Source organism: Dreissena polymorpha, chromosome 14 (genome assembly GCF_020536995.1).
Source record: "Dreissena polymorpha isolate Duluth1 chromosome 14, UMN_Dpol_1.0, whole genome shotgun sequence".
Taxonomy (NCBI): domain Eukaryota; kingdom Metazoa; phylum Mollusca; class Bivalvia; order Myida; family Dreissenidae; genus Dreissena; species Dreissena polymorpha.
This window is the reverse complement of record NC_068368.1, coordinates 9,793,667-9,806,717: the sequence shown is the minus strand read 5'-3', so window position 1 is coordinate 9,806,717 and position 13,051 is coordinate 9,793,667. Positions and strand designations below refer to the sequence as shown.

At 35.1% G+C, this 13,051-nt stretch overlaps 2 protein-coding genes across 2 annotated transcripts in view; one reads left to right on the top strand and one right to left on the bottom strand.

Moving 5' to 3' along the window:
- LOC127858671 (receptor-type tyrosine-protein phosphatase kappa-like) overlaps window positions 1-13,051 on the top strand; it is a 130,597-nt gene that overhangs the window by 44,435 nt on the left and 73,111 nt on the right. The window lies entirely within an intron of this gene.
- Window positions 503-12,845, bottom strand: LOC127859016 (deoxyuridine 5'-triphosphate nucleotidohydrolase-like). The gene is made up of 6 exons (XM_052396402.1): window positions 12,600-12,845; window positions 7,272-7,363; window positions 3,934-3,978; window positions 2,383-2,457; window positions 1,625-1,695; window positions 503-576 (listed from the first exon to the last, which is right to left on the bottom strand). Exons 1-6 carry the CDS (start codon window positions 12,767-12,769, stop codon window positions 520-522), a joined length of 510 nt encoding a protein of 169 aa, XP_052252362.1. The 5' UTR covers window positions 12,770-12,845; the 3' UTR covers window positions 503-519.

Sequence of the window (13,051 nt, the reverse complement as noted above, 5' to 3'; positions counted from 1 at the left end):
ACAACTCGGTATTCTTAGAAATACATTTCAATATAAATGTATGACTATAGATTTAGGAATTTGTATCATAAACAGTAATTTTGCAGGAGTTAAACATTAATTGCATCAAACCGTGATGTCTCAAATACTACTAGTACATAATTGCATAATGAAAATTGAATACATGATGAAATGCAATGTAGACAATTGGAATATGTGTTCGCAATGCTAGTTTTCTTTTCCTCTTTTTTTATATAACATTTTTCATAAAACATCATTAGCTGAAAAATATTTATGGTAAAAAGACATTATACAACTTAAAAGTTTATTATGAAAAATATATGATACATGACGCACATAATACCATATTTTCATATTTAAATACAAAACTACTGTGAAACATTCTCATGGAAGAGTTTTGATGAATACATATTAGCTGCTAACTGAGAAGCCTTAAGGAGAAGTCTTAATTTAAGTCATGAAATCTGTTTTCTTCAGATCTAGTTTCTTTGTTTTGAGATCCCAGTCCATCATCTGCAGCTATTTTGTGCCAGTTGAGCCAAATCCACCACTACCGCGGTCTGTATCGTCTAACGACTGAAACAAATGAAATGCTTTTCCTCCTCTATTTTTTAACACAACAATTACATGTATAAATGCAAAGTTCACAGTTCAGGTTTTTGACAATAATCTAAAAAATGTATCATCATGTAAAGAAAGTGTAAACAAAAAAAGCTATGAGAATTGTGTAGTATTTTTTTAACATGTCCTCCAATATTGGCAAACAATCAACCATTGTAAACATGGTTTAAGAATTTCCAACAATTAATCAAGGTAAATTAAGTGACATCATATATTTTTTACCCACCATGATAGGCAGTATTTAGGAATGTGTTCGTGGATCTTGTGAAATTTTGCGGACTGCACAGGCTAATCCGGGATGACACTTAACGCACATGCATTTAACTACCTTATCTCAGAGCATGGCTCATTTATTTGCGTTTATCCCCTACCTTTTCAGGAATAGGGTCCCTGCTTTGGAGTTGTATAAATGGCATAGTTTTGACATAAACCCAGTAAAGAGGTTATTTATTTTAGCTAACAAAACTATAAAATAATATAAGATGGTTTTCATATCAAATTTTGCAAAGGTTCAAATTATAACGCTGGAAAGGGAGATATATTAAACTTATATTTTTATTAATAATTTTTTTTAGTTTGTGAAGGGGACAGAATTTTTGCCCCTAAATTGACAATAAACAACAATACTAATTTCAGTAGAAAACAAGAGATGTGTTTGTCAGAAACACAATGACCCCTATTGCGCCGCTTTGAAATAAAATTTCAATATATCATTGGGAAGGTTTAGAAATTATCTCCCTTTTAAAGCTTATTACTTCCCTTGGATTGTATTTTTTTACTTTTGACCTTGAAGGATGAGGTTTCACCATTCAAAATGTGCAGCTCCATGAGATGCACATGCATGCCAAATATCAAGTTGCTATATTCAATATTGCAAAAGTTATGGCCAATGTTCAAGTTTTCGGACGGACACACAGACAGACAAACAGACTGACAGTTCAACTGCTATATGCCACCCTACCAGGTGCATAAAAACACCCGTATTCATTGATCTGGGGCTCACCTTTTCTTCTATAGGGTCTGGCAGATATATCCGCTCACAGATCAGCTGGGCTATACGGTCTCCTGCCTTCACTGACAATAGAATCAACTCTTATTTAATCTTCACATATCTGACCAATATGTTCAAGAACTTTAAAACCCTGTAATTTAAATAAATCAACTGGTTAAAACAAGCCCATACTTTCTTGAATTACCGGTATTAAAGACAATTTCACAAGCTGACCTGTTCACACATTGAGATCATCAAGGCCTAGAACAAGACAGTATTCAAGTGCATTATCAACTTTGTAGCTAATTGGTCAAACTACAATATATATCCATTTCAAATGTTTTAATGGTAACATTCCCAAAACATGAAACACACAAAATTTAATTCTGTTTACCTGCATTTAAATACTATAATGATTTGAAAATAGTTTGTTACTTGGCCTAAAGATGAGTTAATAACCAATCTTTCTATTTGCCATATCATGTTTCTGTAGGTGTGTTGCCTCTTCAACTTGCCTCATTTAAGGTTAAAAATAGAGTTAGGTATAAAGATATTTTTAGGTATATATATATTTGGGAGAGGGGTTTGGGGAACACGGCCCAGAATGCACCAAGCGATTGTTATACTTCAGAAAACATAATGATGTAGAAAGCAGCGGTTAGTGCCATGCTTGACTAAAAATCATAGCAAATCTTGAATATTCCAATTTAAAGTTTATGTCTTAGAATTGTTTGTAAAATATAGGTCCAGATTTTAGCAGTTACTTGTACCTTCAAAGTCAGCATCTCCGAAGTTGAACATCACAACTCCAACGTTTCCCCGGTAGTCCTGATCAATAACTCCAGCTAAAAATAAAACATTGACAGTTGTGAGATCGATCTTCACTGACAATCCTCAGTTTGACTCCACCAGACACACCTCTACAGTTACATATTGTAGCTTGGCACAACAGAAATTGAAAGTTTAAATCTAGGCTACTTAATTCCAGAAGTTACAAAATAAGATATTAAAAGTACATTAAGATGGCTGGTTAAACAAATACCAGATATGTCTATATAATTCAACTTAGCTCAAAACCCTGATAATTTGTTTTTCAATCAGTTGAATCGAATTGATCTTCTTCTAAATAAAAAACAAAACAAACAAGAGCTGTCAGAGGACAGGACTCTCGACTATTCGAGTGCTTGACAGTATAACGTAAGCCATCATGGGGAAATTGTTCATATTTAATAATTTATTAGACGATCTTTCAAAAACAATAAAAAGGAAAAAAAAGGTTTTTGGGGGTGGGGGGGGGGGGGTAGAGGGGGGTATAATGTGGGGTGGGGTAATTGATTAGAAGTTTAAACAAAAATAAAAAATAAAATTTTTTTTTTGGGGGGGTGGGGGTGAGAGGGGGGTATAATGTGGGTTGTGGTAATTTATTAGATGTTTTTAAAAAAAAATTGCGGGGGGGGGTGAGGTTGGGGGGGGGGGGAAGAAATCTGGTAGGGGCGTGGGGTATTGTTTGGGTGGAATCCATTGTGGTATTCAGGTAAGTGTTGTTTTGTCAAAGTTATAATAAAATGTGATCATAAATAAAGAAGTTATGGCAATTTAAGCAAAATGTTCAATTATCTAAGTGTAAAAGGGGCCATAATTATGTCAAAATGCTTGATACAGTGGTCTGCTCTTGTTTATAGGTTGGGGTTATGTTGGTTAACAAGTATGCAACATATAAAAGCAATATGTCAAAGGATATAGGAAATATTTGGGGTAGTACCCAAACTTTAACATAGATTTATCAATAATATGCATATTCTTCTAAGTATAAAAGGGACAATAATTATGACAAAATGCACGAGTTGTCTGCTCTTGTTGATAGGTTGGGGTGATGTTGGTAAACAAGTATGCAAAATATAAAAGCAATATGTCAAGTGACAATGAAAATAAATGGGGTAGTACGAAAACTTTAACATTTGCTGCATATTCTAAGTGGAAAAGGGGCCATAATTATGACAAAATGCTTGATAGAGTTGTCTGCTCTTGTTTAAAGGTTGGGGTCATGTTGGTAAACAAGTATTCAAAATATGAAAGCAATATGTCAAGGGACAAAGAAAATACTTGGGGTAGTACGAAAACTTTAACATTTGCACGCAGACGCTTATGCCGGGGTGAGTAGGATAGCTCCACTAATATATTTCATATATAATAGTCGAGCTAAAAAACAAACATTTAAATTCTTAATTTTGAGGTTGAGCACAATACTTTCTCTTAAGAGCAGAATGCACCAATAAAACCGCTTAGAAAATGTGTTGACAATATATACATGCTAAACTTACCACCAACATCAATGAAGTTTTTTGCTGCCAGACCAGACATGGGTGCTAAAATAAATCAGTTTCAAAAATAAACCCAAACATCACATTTCAATTCTGTAAAATTATTTCTAAACATATGTTATAACAGTGCTCCAGCCAGCTTTTCAAAATATAGGGGAGCTTCCTCAAAAAGGGCATTTTTCACGCGTAATTTTGGAAAATAGGGCATTAGGTTATAAATATACTTAAGTATATACTTTGGTTATACTAAATACTTTTGAAATGTAAACATTAGTGCATTGGAAGCTTTCACCAATTGTACGCTGTTCCTCATGTTGTGTAATGAAATTATAATAAATATATTTCTATCTACATTGGCGCAAAGGAAAACAACTTAGTAGCCGATTTCATAACCGACTTGGGCTAGCATCTGACTACACACATTAGAGATATGTAGATATCATATTTCTTTCAGGTGTGTGTGTGGGGGGGGGGAGATTTTGCTGTTTTTTATCGCCTATCATTATTGAACTGCATGTTAATCTTTAAGGGCTCCAGTTTCAGCATCAGTGGCCTTGTAGAAGAACAAAGAAAACATGAAATAAATTCAGGGATTTCACTGGGTCAAAAAAACGTTCCGACTGCCACCACTTAAATTCGTTGCTTTAAATAACTTTGAGCCAATGTTTGTCCACAATAATATTAATTAAAACAAAAATCTATATTTTCTTTATTGACACATTTAAAGTCTAAACAATGATCAATGTCACCATGAAGTAGCATTTAGTCTGGAGATTGAAATGAAACATTGTTATTGTTAACAACAGGATATATTTATTTTACAACATGTTATTTCATCTAATGTCAACAACGTTGCCAGTTTTGTTAGGTCACGAAAATATATGACAATATCAAAATTACATTTTACTCCCAGAGAGATAAATCCGCCTTCCAAACAAGCTCTTTATTTGTTGAAATAACAACTGTCTGCTTCTATTCATGTTAAAATTCATCATGATTGAAAACAGACAGTGTTTTAAAGTTCAGAAATAAAATCCAAACACAAATATGTTCTTCCATGCCTAAATTTCGGACTAAATGTTAACCACATATTCGCATTTAAAAAAAAGATGATTAATTTTCAAATTTTAATACGTATTTGGAATTAAAAATCACTATTTTTGCAAACAAAAATCATAGCCAAAGAATTCAGAAGTTTACGTTCGAGTGTGATTGTGCCTAACCAAGCGTGACCTTAGAGATAATCTTTCACAGCATGTAACTATCGGCTGCAACAAAAGGCTAATTAGTGATCGGATAAAACCATGCCCTTGAGCTTGTTTGTTCACAAAGTGTTGACTTAATACGCCCCCAGCAGTCATGTACTGGTAAGGGTGTTATCTGTTTATTCATGTTGATGTTTCTGGCGATTTATACGGCCTGAAAACAGGAATTTAGAGACCAAAAGGGCATTTGACAGAAAATAGAGGGGCGCTTTTTTAAAGGGCAAATTTTAGAGGGGTGCAGCGCCCCTCTATTTATTGCTAGCTGGAGCACTGTTATAATATAAAAGTCTTATCGACAGGGCCATCAATCTGTCAAATCCACGGCCAAAATTCGGCCGCATCCCCCCCCCCTGAAAAGTATACCGGTACTTTTTCCCCCTTTTTGGGGGAAAAATTCCCCCTAATTTTTTTTTTTATTGTTTATTTTTTTTATATAGATAGAAGTGTATAATGATTATTATATCTCAATTCTATTTTAATTTAATCGTGCCAAACATGCTAAATTATGAAAAAAGCAATGAATAAAGTGCAAACATGTACAAGTGTTATAATTAGAGAGTAAGTAAAAAATCCCCCCAAAAGGGAAACGCCGCAAAAATTCCCCCTGCTATGGGTAGCGACCCGCTTCCCCTAAAATGGATTGAGGGCCCTGATCGAAACTTTATAGGTTTTTATAGGACAGGAACATTAACAGGAACTCTCCCATACTTTTTCAGGAGTGAGGACCATAGCAAATAAATAATATCTAGATTTAGGGGTGTACAAATTATTGGCTTTCAGATGACAAAATTACGTTGCCCTAAATTACTCTGAGGTGTCTCTTTGTTTCACATTTTTGCTAACTCATCTTTACCAATACTTGTTTTATATAAAAAAAAGATAGTGAAAAGTTAGCTATTTTTACCAGCGTTTGTTTTCACCATTTTGGGAATGGGGCCGGGTCCCTTTGCATTGGGAAAATTTGCGGCGTTTTGACTAAAATTGAGAAATTAGTGTTGTTCTTGTTTTGATAAAAAAATGCTTCACAATTGAGGATACACGTGTGTCCAGTATTATATTTACTAAGGTTGATCTTATATGCAGGTTTTTTTTCCTTCTTTGGGACCCGCCGAAAATCGGCCCTTTCCCCTCGGATTTTTTTTCCCCTCAGCTGGTAAATTTTCCCCTAGATTTCATTTTCCCCTATAAAAAAAAATTATTTTTTTTTTTTTTACCTTTAAATATATACGTTAACCTGATCCACTAAATAAACTAGAAAAATCTTGCATAATTAACTTATCTGTTGCCTTGAATTTGTTTTAAAATCAGTAAAATATGTTAAATTGATTATTTTAGACTTTGCTTATTTTCCCCAAAATCCAGCTTTTCGCACAATTTTTTTCCCCAAAATTCGACGTTTCACGCGATTTTTTTCCCCTCAAAAAAGGCCAGGCCCTGTCCCCAAAATCAGATAAAAACCCCTGTTATATGGATAGGAGATGAACAAAATATGGAGATCTAGAACAAACAAGTGCTGTCACCATAGGATGACGTATGTTCCCTATAAAAGCTTTGATAGAAGTAATTGAAATGCACTAAGTGACCCTGTGACCTAGTTTTTGACCCTGCATGACCCATATTCGAACTTGACCTAGATAATGTCTTCAGACCAAGTTTGGTGAAGATCTGATGACAATTGCTTGACTTATTGAGCGGAAACTAATCCACACGGAAAGACTAACTAACTGACTGACGGACGGTGCAATTTTAATATGCCCCCAAAACCTATGTTCTGGGGGCATATTTTTTTTTTTTTTTTTTGGACGGGGGGGGGGAACCTTCCAGTGGGAATTTTAAGCTCCCTTTTGAGACAAATATGTACATTTTTCCATTGAGAATGGGTCCGATTACCGGACGCAATTTTGAATGAAAAAAAAACTGTTTAAATTTGAGGGAAAACAAACGCCTCCACACAGAAACTGTCCACAATTTGTGTGGAAGAACCTTCAGACGCAGTGACTTAAAAAGACACCTTTCCTACATTGGTTTAATGACATATATAACTGGAAGTGAAACTAGCACGTCCATGCTTACCAACTCTTCCATAGCAGCCATCAGGGAGTGAGATCTGGATGTCAGTTTTCACCACGGCCTTGCCACGGGCAGGGATCACAGCATCGTAGGCACTGAAACATCGACAATGAAGTACACATAAATGATACTTTCGCAATTGAGAAAAAAATTACAACATTCCTAATTGCAGTCTCTAAAATATTCTAAAGGAGGGAAAGTTGCATCCATTTTTGTTCCATAGATCCTTATCTTCAAGTAAACAAATTAATGCTCACTGAAACTGAACTTTTCAAGCAAGAAGACATGGTAAACAATATTTAAATGAGTTTATTAAATTTAGTACCAAGAAATTGAAAACACAATTCCAAATCTTAAGATTATTCCTAATTGCTGAACCAGTTCTTTTCCCGATTGAGAAAAAATCACTGTCATGATACTTTCCCAGACATTTCTATTTCTTCACCTGGGTAATGTCTGAGTATATTGCTGAGTTACTAATCAAGATTGGATAAATACTTAAAGGGTTTTGTTACACTTTTTAAGTATCTTTTTGTAATTCTCATGAAATATTTTTACAAACAAATCTATATTTTTAAGATTGAACTAATTACAATAGCAAAAAGAAAACAAGATGTGTTTGTAAAACACTATGTCCCCCCATATATTTGACTTTTGACAGAAGGCTGACCTCGACCTTTCACCACTCAAAATGTGCAACTCCATGAGATACACATGCATGCCAAATACGAAGTTGCTATCTTCAATATTGCAAAAGTTATAGCAAATGTTAAAGTTTGAAGCAAACAAACCAACCAACAGACAGGGCAAAAACAATATGTCCCCCAGTGTAAACTGGGGGACATAAAGAAACTGGGGGACATAAAAATTGCCTTATCAAGGATTCAAATCCAGGACCTCTAGAAAAAGGCTAGTGTGCAATCACAGCCACAAATGTACTCTATTTTACAAAGCCCATTACAAATGCAATATCAGTAACTAATAATTGTCTTATAATTTTATTGTACTTTATTATAATTATTAGCGTAAATACGACAGTGGAACACGTACAATTTAAGTTAGAACGTCTATTACGAACTGTGTTTTACCCACTTCCCTTTTCTATTGCTGCAACCCAGATTTATGTAAAGACTTAATGCAGGATCTTCAGTGTAATGTTGCCAACATGGCAGAAGCTGATCACTGTGCAATCAAGTGGCTCGCATTGAACTGAACAGAATGATCCAATCTCCAGGAACAGTTATTCAGACCTTTCTAGCTAGTCTGTGAAGCCAGGCTGCGTTGTCTCAATAAAGGGCTAAATGCAAAAAACCTCTATGTACTCATGTATTTGACTATAGTGATAAAATCACAATCTAGTTTGGTGCATTGCCGACCCTAAAATAATGACTTATTTGTTAGGAAACCCACAGACTGACAGGACAGAAACTGTCTTTCATTGCCCAGAAGGAACGAAGTAAAGTTATAAAAGTGCTGTAGGTGCCACAAGTTTTGCTCATAGTTTCCGCAACACAGGTGTCAGCATCTTGCACTTAATGTTGGGTGTGCAATGGCCCAGTTCATGGCAGTAGAAACACTTGCAAGGCAAGGGCCAGACACTGTGAAACCTGACCATTTACACGTGCAAAATGTGTTGTTAAGGGACAATATACCACATCCTGTAGCAAATGCGCTGTTTGTGGTAGTTGGGGTCACAGCGATCATGATTTTGTCCACAAAATTCTGACTGTAACAGGCCAAAGATCATGCACTCTGCTTAGCCAATGACACATACCACAGCAACACAGGCTATGTTTACAATCAGTAATGCACCACAGTCAAATGTGTACATTCACAAATCAATATGGTTGCAACATACATGCATGTGCTGCACATCTTGAACATAATGTTTTTGAAGGACAATTGATTGCCTGCCCCTCCAAGCCAAATCCCATGAGGTAAGTGCTAATGAGGCCCCTGCATCAAGATCATGCATTGTTAGGGCATCCCATACATGATACTTCTAGAATCAAATCTGTCAATATGTCTATGGTTCCTGACACAGGATGCACAATTATGCCCTTGCAGTCTGTCATCTTCCATCTTGTCCCTGTTAAGCTCATCAGGGTAGCAAAAAATTGAAAACTTCACGATCGGAATTTTCCCAATTTCTGGGTGTTCAGTGCTAACGTTTCCGACTTGGGCTGGTACCCATACTTTTCCCAATCGGAAATTACCCAAACGTTGCTGCCACTGTTAAAGACTCTGATTAAGTGCCCTACTCATCAGGCTTTTTCCGCCCTATGCCACGGGTGCGAAATTCGGCCCCATTCCCAATGCAAATCTGGCTGTTTTTTTCCCAATAGAAAATTTTTATTTTTTTTTAACTTAAAATATATAAGTTAACCTGATCCGGTGTAGAAAATAGAAAGTGTTGCATAATTAAATTATCTGTTGCCTTGAATTTGTTTTAAAAAACTGTAAAATATGTTAATGATTATTTAAGACTTTCCTTATTTTCCTCAAAATCCGGCGCTTCGCACCATTTTTTTTTACCTAAAAAAAGGTCAGGCCTTTTCCCCAAATTCAGATTAAAAAACCTGCACTTATCTCACATGTTAATAATACTTTGTAAAATTTTAATAAAAAGTTATCAAAATAGTCGTTATTTACCAGTTAACGGCTTCTTTGAAATATAAGAAACACTATTTACATGCAATAATTTTTCCCAATTGAGCCAATTTTGCGAATAATTTTTTTCCCAAAATGGGGGTTTTCACGACGCGAAATTCCCAAAATTCCAGTGTGGCGTATTCCCAAAATGGAGCGGAAAAAGCCTGCTCATGCCCAAGTGTCAAAAGGAACCACTGCCAATGCCAGGGTTGAAGGAATGGCTACTTGACTAGTATAATACCACAAGAGATGACAACATTCAATTAATTATTAATCAGAAATAAGTAATTTTCAAAATTATCCACCAAAACCGTTACAAATGTTTAATTAATGTAGCAATTTTGAATTAAGATTATTCATTAATGAACCAATACTTTTAAGTGGCTCGAATTTTTTTAAAGTGGCGAATTTAAAAAAATCGGTAAAATCCTATCTGAAAATGTTCAGCGAGTCGAAAAGCACGCGACTGAGCATAAGCGGCCAGAGTTTGTCAGTTGTAAATATTGATTTACGATGATGTAAGCGATCTACAGTGTAGAGTGCACTGAAATCACGGAAGCGTGAAAGTGTTACAGTCGGTGTTACAGTCGGTGTTACAGTCGGTGTTTTTACTGCTATTGTCAAGTTGTATGGGGGTTATTATCGGATTAACGGTTCTTTTATGATAAAGAACACTCAATTATGTAACACTTAGAACAAACTGGCACAAAGATCAATGACGATATAACGATATATAAGGCGGTGTTAATTTAAATTGAGATGTTTGTCGTTCAGATGTGTATCATTTTTTTCCCTTTCAGTTTATGTGCATCATATTAGCCAAATGACCAAATGTAACTGTTAAACAATTAAATTTAGATGTTTTATTTTCCGAAATGTAACTGTTTAACAATTAAATTGAGAGGCTTTATTTACTGATGTTTGAATTTTTTTCCCTTCCAGATGATGTACATTTGTGTGATTGTATGTTTAAATAAATTTTTATAAAAAATGTATGCCGCATACTGTTCCATTGATGTTAACATTATTAGATAAGTTTGGTTATATGTGATTATTTATCATGTGCAAACCAATGTTTTTATGTATAAATAAAGCTTATTAAGACTTATGAAGTTACTTATTATCATTTATGTATTTACATACTTTTAAAAGTAATAATATAGTCAATGACATTGATGTTGTAAGGTTTCTTAGACGGTTTTCATAATTACGTTATGTAATAAGGTCGGAATAACTGACAGTTTCGCGCCGAGAAAAAGTGGCGACAACTTTTTTTGGGCCAGTGGAACCCCTGCATTTTGATACCGGAACTCTGATAATGTTGACCCATTTTGATACAAGATTTTTTTTAAAGCATACCCATTTGTATACGATACCATTGAGAACGTGGACCCATTTCAGGGTTTATAGCCGAAATTCGGCTATGTTCCCAATCCAAAAAAGTATACTTTTTTCCCAAAATGTGGCAAAAAATTCCCAATTTCCAAAAACAAAAAAAAAACATTTTTAAAAAAAAGAAGTGTCTATGGTATTTTATCGCAATTTTAATTCAATTACATCTAACAAAGTATTATATGATTTTGGTCTTTTAATTTGAATGATTATAAAGAGTTATATCAAATTTAGTATTTCCCTAATCAGTGGACTTTTCGTTTGGAAAAAAAGGCTAATTAATTTATTTTCCCAATTTCATGAAAATGTCGATAAAATTCCCAATTCCAAAGCCATGGGCTATCTTCCCAAAAAGTGGAAAAAAAACCTGCATTTCAATACAAGAATTTTGATAAACTGGACACATTTAAATACTAGAATTTGATAAAGTGGACAGTCAAGTTTCTGCATCTTTCCCGTTACTGAAATTTACTGTTTGATACCAATTTATATACAAGAATAACATTTATCATACCCATTTTTGTTTAAGCCTATTTATTTTAGCTCCATTCTTTCTTCTTCTTTTATAATAATGGCTATGTTTATTACTGCCAATGCGTGGAGGGGTTAAAAAGAAATAAGATTGATAGGTTTCCCAGAGTTACTCAATCCACTCCGATTGCATCGGAAGCCTAAGGCTTATATAAAGGCTCTCGAGTCCGTTTCCTGGGCCTAGAACCAGTACTTGGTGTCTTTGGGGGAGATGTAAAGAACGCTCCCAAGGTGGGGATCGAACCCGTGACCTCCCGGTCGCTAGGCGGACACCATAGCCATTACACCATGGCGACCTATCATACCCATTTTGATACTGATACTTTCAAATCTATATGCATTTATATACAAGCAAATTTCTGATTTCAATACCCATATCTATACTTAGATGCTCAAAACCATACCCATATCTATAATTTCAGTCGAAAAACACACCCCATAAAATCGGCACAACCCTATATACCTGTATATAGGAAGTTACCCCCCGTAGGTTATTTCACTTGTTTAAACATCTACGCATTCTGTTTTGGGGTCCGCCTCTGTTTTGAATACATGACAATTTTTTATCTTAGTTTCTCCAAACTCTAACATGTCCCTTTAAGATAATACGCCCAATGTAAACTATAATGCAAAAGTATCACCAAGAAAATTTCCGTTGAATCTTTTGGATACAGATTGTTGAATGACAGTCGCTTCCTAACGAGTGGTAATTCATGTAATTGGTTTCCCGAGTCAAACTCAAAGTTTTGATCATGCCTGTATAAATCGTAACCCGCGGCGAGCTTGGATCCCCGTGTTGGTGTGAAAGCCTTTGCTGTCAGCTTTGCAAATCTCAACACTGGTCCGGCCATCGAGTCGTCAATGCAAGGTTTCTTTGCCAAAGGTTCTATGCCTTCAGATATTTGCCTTTCCACTTCGACCGGCATTGTATTGTTTATCGACTTGATTTTGGCGCTTCAAAATGAACAATCAATTTCGCGCGAAATAATACTTACAAGGGAGGTCACTGTTCTAGGTTTGTATTTACCGCGGTTACAATCTGCTATACATTTCCAGCGGTTATAATGTGCTATATATTAAGAGCTTATTATGATCTAATCGTTAACAATGCTGTATAGGCTCATTTTAGGGCATATCGTTTTGTACAATAGTTTTTATGCCATTTTTGAAAGCTTTTCAACATGCCTAGGCGTAAAAATCTAGAAATT

Bases quoted from the DNA above. Each gene is read 5' to 3' on its own strand.
- LOC127859016 (XM_052396402.1), bottom strand. From the start codon at position 12,769: ATGCCGGTCGAAGTGGAAAGGCAAATATCTGAAGGCATAGAACCTTTG. The intron at 7,364-12,599 runs GCATGATCAAAA...TCGATGTTTCAG, and splicing joins GCGGGTTACGATTTATACAG to TGCCTACGATGCTGTGATCC. The intron at 1,696-2,382 runs GTACAAGTAACT...TTCTATTGTCAG, and splicing joins CGGAGATGCTGACTTTGAAG to TGAAGGCAGGAGACCGTATA.